General features: G+C 35.7%; 1 protein-coding gene across 1 annotated transcript in view; it reads right to left on the minus strand.

Annotated features, from left to right (window-relative positions):
* PTPN4 (protein tyrosine phosphatase, non-receptor type 4 (megakaryocyte)) overlaps window positions 1-17,468 on the minus strand; it is a gene marked incomplete at its 5' end in the record, with an annotated part of 30,770 nt that extends 13,302 nt beyond the window's left edge. The window contains 6 exons of the mRNA XM_010009726.1: window positions 290-346; window positions 432-515; window positions 3,635-3,794; window positions 8,749-8,907; window positions 10,147-10,281; window positions 17,400-17,468. Coding sequence (XP_010008028.1) covers window positions 290-346; window positions 432-515; window positions 3,635-3,794; window positions 8,749-8,907; window positions 10,147-10,281; window positions 17,400-17,468 — 664 coding nt within the window. The remainder of the gene's footprint in view (window positions 1-289; window positions 347-431; window positions 516-3,634; window positions 3,795-8,748; window positions 8,908-10,146; window positions 10,282-17,399) is intronic.
* Window positions 17,469-18,325: the final 857 nt, after the last annotated feature.

Genomic DNA, 18,325 nt, shown 5'->3' on the forward strand with positions numbered 1-18,325 from the left:
AGGATGACACAGCTCAAGAAACAATACACACTGAACATCTGGAACTCCTTGTAATTTTCAGGAATTAAGCTTTGTTTCAGTAAGAAAAAAAAAATATTTCAGAGGATTGAAGAACTTTTAAAAATGTTATGTAGCCCCATCAGATTCTACCAAACATAATTTGCTTTGTTATGATAATGTTGGAGCCCAAACTGATTTTCACAGGCAGTTATGAAATAATTCACAGTTTTGAATACACACTTTAAGATACACAGGTATTGCTACCAAGTTTGATTTTTTGATAACTTACAGGTGTTCCTGGAGCTACCCTGGACACTATTACTGGCATCTTCTGATCATATCCACCCTTTAAAAACAAATTAAGTTAGTAACAAATCACAAATGTCAGAAAATAATCTTAATAGACATGAAGCGAATAGATGTACTGTTACCTTTACATTGAAGCCAAACCTTCCATTTTCATCTGGCTTCATTCTGATCATAACAAGATTGTCGTGGGGGACACCACCATTGGGCTATGTAAACAAAAATTATATTATATTAACATATATATTATTCCTACCTAGACTTCAAGGATATTGTATGTAATAATTCTGCAGTTTCCTCATCAAGTAATTGTCCCTGGACCCTTGAGAAAACATCAAGTAATGGTGCCAATGTCTTATCTTGAGCTTTGCACAGAAGGGAAAAGTTACACATTTAAAAGTTTTGGAACAGGCTGCCCAGGGAGGTTGTGGAGTTTCCCTCTCTGGAGACATTCAGAACCTGCCTGGATGCATTCCTGTGTAATGTGCTCTGGATGACTCTGCATTGGCAGGGGGGTTGGACTAGATCATCTCCAAAGGTCCCTTCCAACCCTAACCATTCTGTGATTCTGTGACATAACTTAAAAGCATGTTCTCTCAAAGCAAGCTCAAAGTAACAGTATTACTTAAAGCAGGAAAACAGTTTACTAAATGGAAACTCCTTAAAATAATTTTAATTAAGACCTCAGTAAAAAGCCTGCAGTAAAAATGTAATATGATGAAAAGTAAGATAATTGAAGGTATACTCTTGTTTCTATTGATAATATAACGATAGTAAGCAGGGACAAGTGTGGCAAAATCTTGGTTCCATATCCCCTATTCCATTTCAATGTAGTGGAATATCAGGTGTGACACATGCTCTGCACCAAGCAAGCTCTGACAATTTCAGCTGTCTGCTTTTCAGTTTCATTCTGATACAATGTTCACACAACACCACTGTTAAAGGAACTACCAATAAACTGAGGAATATTAAATACATTTTAATCTGGAAAATTAACTTAGTGCCACTGAAATGCTTTTCATTTTATTCTTAACAATATTTATTTCATAGACTGAACATCAGCTAGTACTTCTAAAGTTTCTACGGTGAGGATGTGAAGTATTATTAAGGAAACTTGTTTCAAGCCAAAGCATAAGACTGATATTCCAAAAGGAAGAAACCAAACAAAGTTTATTAAACCAAACATTTCTACATGTAAGGAACTTCAGAAGCTGCAGGCTCAATAGATAAAAGAAGTCTGCTCAGCTTGGCTCTTAAACTGAATTTCAAGCGTTTCAAGCTCTTGGTTAAAGCAAAACGACCTCCTTGAACACATTCATAGTAATGAGAAGATGAAAAATTTGGGGAAGGAGAAGAAAGTCACAGTGTAAGTTACTGATAAAGAACGACACCTAGGAAGCCTGATCATATGCAAATCATTTTAGCCTATGCTCACTGGCATGGGAGACTAGACTCAGGTTCCTGGGCAGAATGAACAACAACCGAGAGCTCACCTGCAGCATTTGGCAATTTCTGTGCCATTGCATTCCCCAGACAAAAAGAGAATAATCATTTCCTACTTTAAGAGGCTATTTTGAGCTGCAGTTTATAATGAAAAACATTAAGTGAGCTCTATCATCATTAACCTGCTTGATTGAAGGGACCTCTGGCCGCACCTGTTTCCAAATCCTTCTGGATGTTCTCAGACTGGATCCTTAGGGATTGCAGATGGAGTAACAAGTTGTAATTCCTGTATCTGCCCCACTACCTTTTAAATAGACTCTCCATGTATACAACAGATGAAGGAAATTCAACAGCTAAATGAAGTCAAAGTGATGAGAGGGTTTCCTTAAAACATTTGAGACAGAGCAGCAGACGTGCTGCAGGAACCTGAAGTGTAACTCTGGTCAGAAAAGCAACTTTGAAAAAAACCCAAAAAAATCCCAAATAAATTCCAAAACTTACATTCACAATTTCACAAAATGCTGCATTACTTCTTCTCTAATACGCAAAATAAAAGCCATTAGCAGACCAAATTAGATCTTTGATTACAACAGTGTACTGCCTTAAGCGAGGCTGCATAAATGTGGCCCATTGGACCACAGCAAACAATCACACTGACAATGCACAGAGAAAAAAGCATCTCATTCTCATGCAGCTGTGTTGGTTTTGCAGAACTAAAAGGAGTTAAAAAAACCAACTGAAAGTTATTTTTGTCAATCTGGTAAAGACAACCAAATGCAAAGCAGAAAAACTTGATGAGTAAAGTCGTGTTAACTTTCAAAACAGAACAGTACTTCAGTATGACTCAGGTAAGCACTGACAGAAGGCAAAGCTGTTAAAAAATCTGCTTTATTATTTAAAGCAAATTTTTTTTCAACATTCCTGAAACGCTCATAGGTACGCAAGTTTCACGTCTGTGAATTTTATTAAAGCCCCCACTATGAAATTAAGTATGGGGTTTATAGGAGTTTTAGCTTGGTAACAAGGCCTGAGAGAACACCCTAGGCTTGAGTTCAGAATGTAAGTTAAAATGAACCAAAGGCATTTCTAAAATACCAATTTTGGGAGCTGACTCATAATTTTGAATGTCTGAGGTTGGCAAAGCTTTTTATACAGTATTTGCTACATCTGGATTTTAAGCAGTTTTCCTATCCTGCGAAACATCTCCTGTCCCTGGTTTTTATCACTGTACAACAAAGAATCACTTGAAAACTTCTGGAGGGACAGAAGAAAAATTCACAAAAATGGTCAGTGAGATCTCACCTCAGTCAGGCAATAATCAAGTGACTGATATTGACTCATCTAGCATGTGCTTAAGTGTGGAAAAAAAACTTGTAATTTGATTTTTACATTTGTTGTCACAGGTAGTCTTGCTAGAGTCTCTTTCTTGGGAATTCTCATGAGAAATGCAACCAAAAGATTCAAGAAACCTCTCTGGATAAAACCGCTCTAGAGCTGAGAGGCACTTTCAGTTTCAGCTTTTTTGGTAAAAGCTAGATTAAACACCAGTGGTAGTGTCTACAATGTCTTCTTTAAAACTGACAGTAAATGACCTCTCAAAGAAGAGGTTGGTTAGAAATTTCTGCATGTGCTGAAAAGCTAGTATTTCAAATGTTTACATGTCCATCAAAATGTAAGTCATCTGATGACAACTGACAAAAGACTACTCCAGCAGGTGGAAAAAATAGTGGAAGCTAGCACAAAGACAGTATATATATAATGGAAATGCTGCAGTGTAATGCACAAACACAGGAACTCTCTGAAATGAAAGTGAACCAAGCTCATGAAAAGTAGGACTAACATTCCAATAAAAAAAAGAATAGTTAAACTGGATCCAAAAACTTACTGTGGATTTTTCTGGTGATGCAGGAACATCAAATATTTCATTAATATGGTTATCCAGTTCTTGCTGTGAGTGTGAATGATGAATTTGGTTCCAACTGTTCTTTTTAAATTGTTTGGGTGGTAGTGCAGGAGGCTGCCCATCTATAGGAGTCTCTTGAGATCTAAATACCAAAATAGAAGTATGAAGTGGAATGATCATAAGATATTGACAGTTCTTTCAGGGTTCCAAATAAACTGAAAATGCTAGAAGAAACTTAAGAGTTTGAGAACTGGATGTCTATCTGTATTTTTAGAATCACAAAAATGTACTGTGGTAGAATATACTGGAAATGTATGTCTGGACACGTTGCTGCTTTTTTCTTGACAAGTAACTGTACACAGAACCAGTAAGTTCCATCTTCTACACATGACCTTTTTTTTTAATGGTTTTAGTATTATCAACCCATTTTATACTGAAATACTGTAAAATTCACTGTATTTATACTCTGCACTTTTGCAAAACAAACAAAAAACCAAACAAACAAAAAACCCACCCTAAAATAGGTATGTCACTTAAGTTTTCCTCAGTAAGAATATCAGTTAGTTTGCGTCTTAAATTAATGCCTACAATTTAAGTCTTAAAACCAGACACAAGCAGCATAATACAGCGCTTCCACACTAGTTTTTGACTTTTGATCTAAAACCAGGAGGAGTGCAAGCTGAAGACAACTCAACTGTCTCCCTGCATTTATTTGAAATGTCCATTGGAGATAGTGCTAGATTTTAATTTTTCAATTAAAAGTATACGTGTACTACACATACACAGAAGAGGGCTTTGGTTTTTTTCCCCCTTGAACATTTTCCTCTTTGAAACATGTACAGCTTTGAAACATTCGTAAAAAAAGCATTCACTGCGCGCATTTTTTAGTTGAGTTACAACACCATTATTGAAGATTATATAGCAGAAAGTTCTATTTCTGCTTCAGAGCAGCAAGCACTCTACTGTAGATGAACAAAAATGTTCTCTGTGTTTATGTATAATACAGATAATTTCCTTTATTAGTCCTTTTGGAATAAAAGGTTAACTGTATAATTTGTATTACATAAATATATGATTCATTTTTCATTATATGGTTTTATATTTAAGAATTAAGAACACCACTGAGAGGCCCAAAAAGGCAGTTAGCACATAGTTCCCATGAACTTGTTTGAATGCCAGCTTCTAAATACCAGCATGCTTTCCTCCCCACTAACCACATTAAAAGGTATTATTAAGTAATTTAACGACTTACAACAACAGCCCACTGATACTAGTGGCAAATCCAAAAACCACCAAGATTGAAGTTGCAGGTTACAGCTAAATCTAAAGAGTAGGCTACCACCAAAAATGGGTGCCTCTGTTCATTCTTTCACCCGCACCCATGGCCCCTTCCTTGAAGCATTCTGGCACTCCTTTCTTGGCTAAAGCAGCTCACCAAGCAAGCAAAAATATATTGATTTTTTGGACAAGGTTGGGTAGCTCTCTGCTTGTTCAACAACGAGAATTGGCTTACCACAGGTCGACCACTGTGTGAGGAGGGAAGTACACTCCCAGACACCAGAAATAGAACACTGCCCCTTTCGTTATCAGCAAGCTGTAGTGGTAACTCATAGCACAGTATGTCTCTAAAAAGCATAGGGAACCACGTGAGTAGTCCCACTGTATTTAAATGGTCTAGCCACAGTAAACTGTTCGCAGGGTAAGACTCTCATTATGAGGCAGCATAACATTTCAAGTTGCTGCAAGTTACAAAACTGAAGGCACACATCAAATTCCATACCATGTAACTTGTTTCTGTACACCTAAAGAAAGCCTGATACCAGATTCATGTTTTCAATTAAAAACAAAAAACCAGATCACAACTGTCTACAGGTATTTCAAATAAAGGATGAACCTTTCAAAAAGCATGAAAATTGAATTGGAACTGGAACACTTCACTTTGAAAAAACGTGTTTTCCATTTCAGTTTTAAAAATCTAGCAAATTTTCTTAGAAAATACTGATAAATTTTTTGGTCACTGTATGAAACAGTACATTTGAAAAGATCCTAAAAATAATTTTTCTGGTATGTTTCTGCTTAATTTCTACTTTCAGAAAATATATTTTTGTCATGAAGAGTTAGAAGAAAAAACTGACTAATTATTCAATATCTTATGTCTGAAGAATCTCATGTTCAAAACACACTAGGGAGTAAAAATAATATTCCTTAACACTTTTCAACACAAGTGACAGTAAAAAATATCATATTTATATTTTATTTTTCAGGATAAGCAGCTTTTCTAAATTAATTTTTGTGGAGAAAGAGATAAAATATGATTGCCAACATTTGCAAAATGAACTTTCAAGACAGCTATAAATTATTTAGACATTGACTTACAAAGGTCACCCAGAGCTTTTTAACTACTTATGCATTTATTCATTCAAGTCTGGCCAGCACAGATTATTCAGCCTTTTAAGTGAAGAGCAACATAGCTATGTATTTTCCTGTGAACAATTACTCCTGAGAGTTTAAAACTGAATAAAAAAGGATCAGAAAACATGAGTGTAGAGACAAAAAGTCATTCTGATAAAAGATGGGATCTTATGCTCGACTAGATGTCTGTACATTCATGTCAACAAATACAAATAAATTCCTACTAAACATACAAACTTATAGAAAAGATTTGAAAAGTTACTTAAATGAGCATTTTAGAAGCAGCAATGCAAGTACTGTAATATATTAGCATAATGAATTGTGAGAACTAACAATCAAGCCTTGGGCAAAAACTTCATTGCTTTATATTTGCCCAGTCAGCTTTGAATTTCCTTATGAATGCCTAGACAATGGCAGTGAAAGCAGCCTATTTTGCACGCAAAGCAGCTCTCTGTTACTGCATTCAGCAATTTACATAATAATAAAATAACACACAAACCCTGGCACTGACAGGCTTGGGGTATTTTTGTTACAGATATCCGGTCTGACCTTCTAATATATTAAGCAAAAGTTTCATACACACCCCTATAAATTTATTAAACTAAACACCTATCACATACTTTTAGAATTTAAGGTTATAATTACCTCAGTAAACTACAAGCAGAAATCTCTCAATTTAGTTTTGAATAGCACATGCAGATGAAGAAAAAAATGTGGTATTAAAGGCTGCATTAACTAAGCTGTAATAGTCTTATAAATACTGCACTGAAACTCTTATTTTTTGTGCTATGTTGACCCCAAACTCAAAAAGATCACAAAACCTACTGCCTGTCAGGTTACGTTCTCTGACTTTCTTACATATGTAAATTTGATCAATAAATAAAAATTCCCAATAAATTAGCAGATGGACTACTCATTTTGTTTTTTATTTTTTTTCCACTCAGAAAGGTCAAACCATTTAAGAAATAGGTTTTTGGACTCTAAAATAATACAATTTTAAATTATATAGCTATGAACTTCATGACTACTATTTTCTTTCATAGATCCTGAATCTTAAATCAGTAATATCATCTGAAACTTTCAGAAGACCCTAATTGGTCATGTATTTTTGACAGTCAGCATCCTCATTCTAAAGAATTATCTTATGCTAGATAATTACACAGGTATAATTAAATTAAATTCCATTAGCTTCCAACAATGGAAAAACCCCAAAACAAAAGCCAACACTTAGTGACAGAAGAGCAATACTTTTTCTGCTTGGCTATAAAAAGTGCAAAATAATGAAAAAGAACAGCCATAGTTGCATAACTACTTTACAAAACCACTTCCTTTCTTTTAAGACTCATTTCCATGGTGACTTACACAAGACATCAGGTACTAAATAAACAAATCCTAAGGACACTCAAGAACATCTTTTACAACTTAAAGGCATATGAATAAAAAGAGACTATTTAAGAATTGTGCTTACTTGACTGTATTACTCTACCATTCAGTGTTTCCCATAACTGACTTCAGTTGGAAGTCTTGGAACAGAAGGAACTGTGTGGCTTTTGTACAGCAACACTCTAATATGAGAAAAGATTTGCAAGCATTCCACAGTTTGGAGACTCCCTTGCCACGTGAATAGGTTGAAAAGCCCACCAAAGAAAAGGGGATCTTATATTAATTAGGCCAAATTACTGTCTTAAAACTCTGAAAGCTAAATAACTAGCTGGTGGTGAAACTAGAGCTATTGTACCCTATCATAAAAAACGTCTCGTGTTACTTTTCTAAACTTTAAAAATTTGGTATTCTATTTTTCTCCCTGAAGTTACACACAGTTGTTAAAACTGAAGGTATAGTCCAAGCAAAGTTTTTCAATTGTGTCAAATACCTTCCCAGAATAATTTTTCCTACGACATACAATTTGTTTATAAACATGTAGTTATGTATGTGCTATTTTAAAATTCTCAAGTTTTTAAACAATTTGCACAATTTCCTTACTAACAGAGATTATACAAAATTATGAGGGCAAGTTTAGCATTACATGTATAGCTATATATAAAAAGGTACAGTGGCAGTGTTAATACAGTGTACATTGTGCACCTTTTTCCCCCAATTCATCTTTGTCACAAAGTACTGAGTATTTCAAATATTTGAGTAACTCAATATTTTGTTTGTCATTTTTCTGAACTGAACACACAATAACAGTTTTTATTTTACCCACTATAGCATTGTAAACTTACAGTGTCAAGAATAATCAGCACGACAGAAATAGTGCCATCTTACAGATACACTTAATAACAATATACAAAACGTACTAGGAGTCTTAGAATGACGAGGTGTTAAAAAAGGTATTTTGGTAAGTAATTTGTAAAGCTCACTCATACGTCTACGCTTGGATGAAAAGCAAAATTTTCAAACTCATGGGAATTAAAAACTTTAATCACAAAACAGTTCTATCAAAAAAATAACTTTCACTTCCACATCCAGACACTGAGGGTTACATTACAGCAAATCTGCATTTTGGGTGGGTGGGGAAGGTATTGTAACCCTTCACCAGGAACATGTCAGATATAGGTCTTCTGTATCACTTCATTTTCAGTAAGACCTCTACTAATACTCCTGAAACAACAGCTACCTTTTTATTAGATTTTCTGGTTCTCCCTGCATGCTACCATACTGCAGTAACCAACAGAACTTACGGTGATGATTCCAGTATGATGCTATTAGCCTGGGTGGAAGATGGAGATCTGTGATTTACAAATACTTCACTTGGGGATGTGTGAACTACATGGTCCACTAAATGTCCAACTGACGAGGGTCGTAACCGGGCTCCTTCTTGAGTGAAGGCAGAGTTGCGACTAAGAGGGGAAAGCACAGCAGTGCAATATCAAAAGAATATTATTAATCTACATTTCTTACACTACTACGAAGGAATACTAAAATAATTATTTACACTCAGTGCAAGCATATGTTCACCTACATATTTTTATGAAATAATTTAACGTTTCAAAAATCACTAAATTATGTTGTCAGATCAACACACTATATTTCATCATTTGCCTTTTTAAAATGTTAAAAATTTATTTTCATTAACACTAAATTACTAACACCTTTTTTTTTCCCTTCCCAATTAAAAGAAGCCTGAAAGAATTATGGTCAAATGAACTGACAGTCCAGTTAATGAGGAGAAAAATTAATCCCCAAGAAAAAAAGTCTGTACATGGCAGAACTTAATCTGAACATTTTACCCCCTGCATCTTCTCCTAGAAGGATCATAAGCTTTGCACTGAGAGTCTTACTTCTCTGACCCAAAATTTTCCCATGTAAAAAACTAGTATAGTGATATTAGCACCTTTCTTAAAATGCTTTAAAACATACCTGATTAACTTATACAATGCTATAAGCATCAATATATTACAAAATTAATTTTACAAGAATTTTTAAAAGCTACAGATATACACAACAACAGTCTTTTGAATAATATGCTGCAGTGCCAAAGACTTTTAAAACCTTCTGGTATATGCAATCCAGAATTGGGTAACACTGATTCTTAAGCCAGTTTCAGCATGCTGAAAAAACTGGCTATTTTCCCAAAGAAATCAGGAAGGAGTTTTCACTAACTATAAACATAAAACAGAAAGCTCTATCATGTGGGAAGAGTGAGCTCTGGGAAGAAATGCAGAAAAACTGAGGGGAATAAATCTGCAAGGATTTCTGATTAAGTAATTTACCCAATGTTTTAGGAAGTGGTATTAACTAGAATCAATTATTTCAAAAATATCACACAGATTTTATCAATAGGTTTTTCTTAGACAAATTAATAATTTAGTTTTAACTGTGCTCAAGAAAACTGAAGCTCTCAAATTTAAGGTAGCATGCTACATCTTACAGTTTTTATAGGTTGAATGGGAAGTACCTAAAATTCACCCCCCAAATAGTTTCTCTTACCTGGAGCTAAATGTTCCATAGAACCACTCAGCACATAATTTGTGAAGTTATTGTCTCCATAATGCATTAATCCTTTTATTATACACACAGGTCGCTCACATTGGAGGTTGACAGTTACTTCTAGAGAGAGAAGATTCAATGCTACTTACTGATTTGGAGTTCCAGGTGGAGACCGTGATGGTAGGCTTTGTGTTTCCAACCTATCATCAGACAGTGAATTCCTACTCACTACTTCCCAGTCCATCCCACTCATTAATTTCCGTGCCAAGGGTTTACTGGGGGATCTAGAAGAAGAAATTAAAATGACTAACCAAAAATTATATGAGGCAAGAACAAAATTACATAAAATTCACCACAATGAAACTGATTCATCCCTGGCAGTGTTTAAGGCCAAGTTGGACAGAGCCTTGGGTGACATGGTTTAGTGTGAGATGTCCCTGCCCATGGCAGGGAGCGGGGGAACTAGATGATCTTAAGGTCCTTTCCAGCCCTAACTATTCTATGATTCTAGGTTCTATCACAGACAACCAAATTATATGGAAGACAAGAAACAGAATTATGCAAAACTGTGTTTACGTGGGTATTTCTTTATTTTCTCAATATATTGTAATTAATTTTCTGTACTCTGTACAAGAATGTCAATGAAACACAGTCATAAAATACTGCTGGCTGGGATGGAGACAGTTAAGATGGAAGAGGAACCCACTGAACTTCACTAGACATTTCTAAAGCCTCAAGGAGAACCTGATTCAAACAGAATAGTCATTAATAGCTGAACTTAGAAATAAAACAGAAGACAAGCAAACAAATAAAAAAAAGCACCAAAAAAACCCAACCCTCTGAGTAACACTATTCAGCCATCTCAGGAAAAATAAAGCAGTGCAAACATCAGCCCAAAAAATGCCCCAAAGGCTCTGAAAAACTGAAAGTGGAGTAGTCGTCAACATGACAATGGAGCTCCCGAGTTTTGTTTACTCATCAGGGATTTTCATGCAGGTGATGCTTTCTTCCAGAACATGTTTTGTCACCTGTATGGTAGATGTAATCGTTCTATTTAAACTTCTTTGTGGGTAACCAAACTTCATTTGGTTCTGTGCAACAAATGTCCTTGAGGTTAAAGGTCATATCACCAATTTTTTTATACAAAAGTTACAGTATTTTCTATTTGTTGCCCTTTCTCGATGTTGAGGAAATCTTTACTACTCATTCTTGAGTAATCCCAGGATACTTACAATCCCCTTCTGCTGTTTCTTTCACCTATTTCTTAAGCACAAATGAGAACATACTTGCAATTCTTCATAAAATATTTTAATTCTCTTTTATAGTGGAGATTATCAAATGAATCACTGAAGAATTGTGGTTGATTTTTTCTTAGCATCAGATTGGATGCTTCAGTCATCCTGCAACTAAACATACCCAGACTTTTGCTGTTTGTTTTCAACTGAAACTTCTTTATCTGACAACAAAAATTCTTTCAAATAATCCCTAAATGTCCTGTGCATTTTGTGTTACCAGGCTTTTACTTTACTTCTCCAGTTTCAATGGTGCCATATAGTTCAAACTTCTCCCCTATCATTAACCAACCCTCTGATGTTCCAGTGAAACCTCAATTTCATCAGTCTTCTATGCCATGACCATTTCATTCTAATTTGCCTTTATATTCTACCACTACACTCTACCACCATGATTTAACCCCAGCCAGCAACTAAGTACCACACAGCTGCTTGCTCACTCACACCCACCAAGGAATGGGGAGGAGAACTGGGTAAAAAGTTAAATCCTCTTGGTTTTGATAAGAACAGTTTAATAACTGAAATAAAGTAAATAAAGTAAAACAAAATAACAACAATAATAAGGGGGGACAAGTGATGCACAATATCCGCTGAATGATACCCAGCCTGTCCAGAGCAGCGATGAGCCCCTTCCAACCAACTACCCCCAGTTTCTATACTGAGCATGATGTTCTATGGTATCCCTTTGGCTAGTTGGGGTCAGATGTCCTGTCTCTGCTCCCTCCCAGCTTCTGAGCAGAGCATGAGAGACTGAAAAGGCCTTGACCAGGGTAAACACTACTTAGCAACAACTGAAACATGGGTGTGTTATCAGTGTTGTTTTCATACTAAATCCAAAACACAGCACTGTACCAGCTATTAAGAAGAAAATTAACTTTATCGCAGCCAAAATCAGGACATCTACTTTCCAGCTTTGCACAATGAGGTTAAAACATACCATTGTATCAGCATAACTCCTTTATTTCTTTCTCTGGCTCTATACGCCACTATCACAGAATAATCTGTGCTTTAGCTGTTCTTGGGACACAGTGTAAATGTTATTTACCTTCATCATCATCTTACTGATTTACTGAAAGTGCAAGTCCAGAAGGAAGGAAATTTGAGAAATTAAGGAACTACCCACACACAAATTACATCCTTCTGAAAATGAGAACCTTAGTGCAAATACATTTTTGCTTCTCATGGAACTTAAAACTCAATGCAAGTCACCACCTTAAGCAAAAAAAAAAGTCTACAATGGTAACCAACCAAGTATCATATCAAACTACCTAACTTTACATAGGTACTTAAGTCCTACTGATGTCAGCGGTTAAGGGAGATGGGCTGGTCTAAATACTACTGTTTCAGGCCTTACTACATGCAGGGAAAAAAATATCTGACAGCACATTGATAATTGAAAACAGAGAAAATAATTATTTAATTCCTGAGGAAAACACACATCTGGTTTCTTCACTGTATTTAAGCAGTATTAATTTGACTCAAAAAGTAATTGGCTTGATATCATGTCAATTAAAACATTTCAACTTCTGTAATTTGCTTCAAATTGGAGCATCTCAAAATACTTAGCTATTTTTCTTCCCAAACATAGCAAATTTGAACAGTTTTGAACAGGTGAAATAACAAGAAACCAGCAGATTTGAACGGCATGTCTAATGTTACCTGTTCATTATTCTTTTATCAAAGTTATCATTAGCTAGACTTTGCTGACAGCATGCCTGCAGCCAGCAGATTAGCACCAAGAGCCAGCTTTGCCAGGAGGTGGATTCTAACTAACCAAAGAACAGGCTGAGGGAAAAAATGCAGAGGAACATAATATATCCAGTGCTAAACTGCATGCATACAGGTCTGCAGGTACAGTATTTTCCGACAGACATGTAAAACACGTGAATAAACAATAAGTGTAATATAGGAAAGTTGGTGTGTGTATACATATATTGTTTCTAAAGCGCAACAGTGAAAAGGCACTATTCTCGTCTGCATAAAACAAATTAAACTACAAAGAGGTCTCTCAAACAGAAATATATAGGGAGGGGGAAAAAACAAGTTTTTCCAAAATTTCATCTCTGCTTCAAAAAAAACCCCACTGCACTGTACCTTAAGTGATAGTTTGTAACTATGTTTTTGAAAACTTCCTCAATCTATGCAACAAATGAACATAACTCTAAAATGAGAAAAGCACCTTCTTCCCTATCAAAAAAATCCAATGTTAAGAAAACTCACCTTTTTCTGTGGATAGGGTCTGATCTTTCAGAAACAATAGCTTACTACCATGCTAAACAGCTGCAGCACTTACCAGCAAAGGTTCGTTTCAATTATTTTATTAACAGCTCTAACCTCAGAGTTCCACCCACATGTTTGTTGCCTCCATTTCCTGTCTTTGCAGAAATTTCAAAGAAAAAATTACCACACTGCAGCATCAACCTTCTCAGTGCTGTGGCTTTTTGACACTAGTCCTCCTGCCAATACTTCTAAATGTAAGTTATTTTTTATTATAGTGTAAGATTTATTGTGAAATAGTCCAGCAAATTTCTCGTGTGTTACTAATTCTTTACAATATTCAAGTAACTTTGTCATGCCAGAACACAGCTGAGGAGATGGGAAGGGGGAAGTAAGCCATAAAAGATTTTTTAAATTCTTTTATAAAGTTTGAAATTCTGAATTCCATGTTTGTCTGCTCAGTCTGGATGCTTCTACTGTACCTCAGCACAGGGCACTGCTTTTAACAGATTAAACTATTTCATATTCAATTTCTGGTATATCTGCAGAGACATTCCTAAAAATGTTGGAAGAAGCCCTATCTGAGCAGGGACAGAGAACAAAAACTTTACCTGCCCCCAGAATCAAGAACAGCTGCAATACTACATCAAAGACACATACAAAACCCACCAAGTATAAGGGATGAAATCACATAATGCAACTAAAAAAAGGCATGACAAATTATATTAACTCAGCTACAGTACACAAAAGCTTTCGAAGACAGAATTTGTTTTGCATCCTGCAAGTGCTAAATTCTTACAGGAGCTTGGAAAGAAAGAGGGTATTGTTTGGGAATACAGGTGGGAATCTTTTAAATCACTTCTGTCCCAGAAAGAAATGTAACCTGGAGCCGCAGCCTCACTTTGTATTTTGACAAAGGGCACAGGGATGTTTCTCAGCAAGCCTAGAAACTCCTGCTTCAGACCAAAAGACTGAAATTACACAAATCTGCAGGGTCACCACAAATTACATATGCAATTTAAAGCAACTGAGGAACTACTTAATTAACCTGAATAAATGCATGGTTGAAGCAAGACTGGATTTTGGGAAATAGAGATTGCAACTTAATGATAGGGAGTTTGCAAATACAATGACTGAGATACCCACTCACTATCATACAATACTTAAACTGCCTTCCAGTACACGCCATCAGAATTGAAGAGAATTACAATACTTTGCAAGGACTTTAAGAGCAAACAACGTTCTTTAAGAAATCTCTCAATTTATGACTTGATCGAAGTTTTTGCACTTTTATTATCTACTTTCACTTTTAGCATGCTCCTGGGAATTCTCACGGGTCTTCTCGTGTTGTGAATATCCTACAATAAATGAGGCCAAGAGAGTAGCTGTAATGAAAATGAAGAAAAGAAACCAGCCCAAATCTAAACAACCACAGCAACAGTCTTCTAAATGCTGAAGCTATTGCTACATGAAAATTAAGAAAAGAGCATCTACAAAATATATCGAATTTATTACAGACTATCTCCTTCACAGTAATAGATTCCATTTTTTTGAAGTTAAATTTAAGTGTTTTTTTCTGGCTTGGAAATCAAGAAATCCAAGAATACAACTGCAGCTAATTTTAAAGTAAAATCCTGAGGACAAAGAGCTAAGCCTGCTAATTGTAGGTTATAACTGCTTCTTTCATTCACATGGCTGTTAAGAAATTTTATTTCCATTTTGCTCTCTGTATGTTCCGCTCAGTGTGAAAGGATCGTTACTTGTGGCAATCACCAATTCCCAACTTAGAACAAACAGGTAATTCAAATAACATCTCAATAAAACTGTGTTACTTTCTTACAATGAAATTATTCAGAAGTTTGCTTAAACAGAATTAACTCAAATAAGGCAGTTCCTATGACTTTGTCTGAGAGACACATTGAGAAAGAGAAAGGATGGTTCCAGGAACAAAACCCACATTATACCGGGAAAACCTTAAAAAGCATAACTTATTCTCTGTACAAGTACAGAAGGGCTAACATCTACTCAGTATTTCAGCTTGAAATGTAGATGTTTAGAAGACCAAGAATAAAACATAATGTTCTTAAATTAAGCTTCTTGAACCACATATTGTTCTAGGAATGCCTTATGTTTCAAGTTTTTTCACCCTTAAAAATACTGTAAGTCTTTAAAATTGAAAAGGCATTAATTGCACACTGTGCTGGGGAGGACAGAGGACACATGAACTATTGAAAGCTTTTCGAGGTGTGCTACAATACACCATAAATTTCAGCTGACTGATGTACACACATATGCCTCAGACATTAACATTATTAAAAAGCTCAAAAGGTGAGGACGAACGCTGTATTCCTTAATCTAAAAGGCAACGGTGGAAAATAAAGTTACTGAGGACAGAAGAGCCAAGTATTTTTTAACTACAAAATGCCCAAAAGACTTGAGAAAACATCTGATCAGTTCTAGCCACGGCTTTCAATTTTATCCAGAATATATATTATAAAATACAAGTGACCCTGGCACCACTTCTTCAGTTCTGATGCAAAGGGAAGAGTGCCATCTACTGAAGAAGAGTTTTTAAAATGATAAATACATTCCTCAGAACCAAGTATTGGCTCACCTCCGCCCTACTTACTTGTGGGGATTGCCAAGTTCAGGGTGCAACAAGAAAAATAACTTTTAATTGATTCATAACTAATTTAAATAAATAAAACTCAGTTGTCACAGTGATGAGTCTTATGAGTACTAAAAATGTTTCCCCAAGTAAAAATTTAAGCAGGTTCCCAAGGTAAATTGAGTAAAAAAATAATTCTACAGCACACAGAACAAATTGGTTTTATAAAATCTGCCTGTTGAACAAACATGTTACAGCACTTCTGCCCTCAAATCCTTCTAATATGGAGCTAAGTACGTACAGCGTGCCCAACTGAAAACGCAAATTATATTACATTGTACAGGGGGAAAGAAGGCAGGGGGGATACCACAACACAGGAAATCAAGGCTCAATTCACCAATGCTCTGAAAAAGTGTTTGCAAGTACTTGAGAAACGTTGCTGGACTTGATACTAAGTCTATGAGCATAAACTTGAACTCCATAGTTCCTTAAGGGGTAATTATGTTAAAAGACATTCTGATTTCAGCAAACAGAGGACAGAGCACGGACCCTGCTCAGAAGGATTCTTTCTATTAGTGATCCAAGCAGACTGCAACACAGATGCAGCAGCAGTTTTACTTTTGAATACTGTATCTAAGTCCTGAATGAAGAACTAAATCTATATCTTGACTGTTTTCCTGTAATCACTAAAACCCTCAGGAATCTTAAACAAAGTGAAGTAATAGATTCTATGATTACCCAACTACTCTGTGACAGAATACCTTCAGAAGCACCTCACTCCCAAATTTTTCATAGTAAAATACCTCATTGGGACTACAGTGATAAAGCTGTTCTCACTAAGTGAGACACTCACAGTACCTTATTCTAAGGGAAGTATGTGTGGACAGTTGTAGGCTCTTATCAGGGATAAAACATACCCATTAGCTCAATATTTTAATGGAACAGTTCAAGAGACTATTCTTCGCAGTAAAGATAGCATAAGAAGGGCTAGTACATATAAGAACAAACGACGCAGATTGAAGGATATTCTGAAGGGGGAAATATTAAAGAATACCCTTATTAACTTTTTCCATCATAAGATTCTCCCCCATCTCTGGCTGCCTCAAAGAGACAAGCTCCCATTTCAAATCAAACTCCTTTATATGGTTAAGTCAAGCCACTAGCAACAGTTGACAACAGTTGCTCTTTATTTTACATTTTTGCATACAAAAAACAATGATCCCATAATAGCTAAAAATACACAAACAGGAGACTTACTGATCTTGTTCAAATGTAAATCACTTACCTTGCAAACACCCTGTCTTTGTTTGCTCTTTCTTTACCATACTGCACAGACTGGACCTCTGTTCTCCCACTGGAAAACAAAACAAAACCAAACCACTAAGTACAACAAATTTAGGATAACAATTTCTTGCTTAAAATTGAACCATTTCCACGAAAAAAAAACCCCAAAACCCAAATTCTACTTCACTCATGATCAAGCAATTGTGCCAGCTTCAGCACAGTGTAACTTTAGAAAGCATTTGATAGAAGTGGAGGTCTTTTTTCCTATTATAGTGTAACTACAACAAAGACCAATTAATTTCAGGCATAACATAAAACTTTCTCTTCTCTTCCTTTTTCTTCTTATCTGAAGCAGTAAGATCTTTGGATAACACTATAATCTTTCCTGTTATAGCCACAATCAAAAGTTACAGCATCCCCTCTCCACTCTTCCTACTATTCCCTGAATTGCTAATAACTTAGTCACTACTTAGTTCAGCAAAATACCATGAAGAAATTCGATAATAAGCACATCAGGCTTGTATTCTTCTACACAACTTGTCAAAACCAAGATTAGATCTTGGAACTTGCTGACTTTTCAGATAAGACCAGATGTCTTGTGTCAAATCAAAAGATCCTTTATAATATTTCATAATTTGTTTTAGAAAAAAATACAGTGGGTTTTGGTTTTTTTTTTTTAGTGTCTATCAGCAGTTAAGAACTGGGGGCAAGATACCAGCAAATCTCCCTCTTCCAGCCACTTCCCCATTTATAACTTTAGACCAAGGCACAGAGTCAGAAACCACATGTCCTAAAATGATACTCATGCTTAAAACTCTGCTCTTTTCTGTTCCTTACAGCGATATTCACACTACAAAATAAACAAATAATTAGCTATTTTCATATTTGTATTACAGAACTGCTCATGGCAGGGGGGTTGGAACTAGA

This window comes from Nestor notabilis, unplaced genomic scaffold, assembly GCF_000696875.1.
Source record: "Nestor notabilis isolate BGI_N333 unplaced genomic scaffold, ASM69687v1 scaffold112, whole genome shotgun sequence".
Taxonomy (NCBI): Eukaryota; Metazoa; Chordata; class Aves; order Psittaciformes; family Psittacidae; genus Nestor; species Nestor notabilis.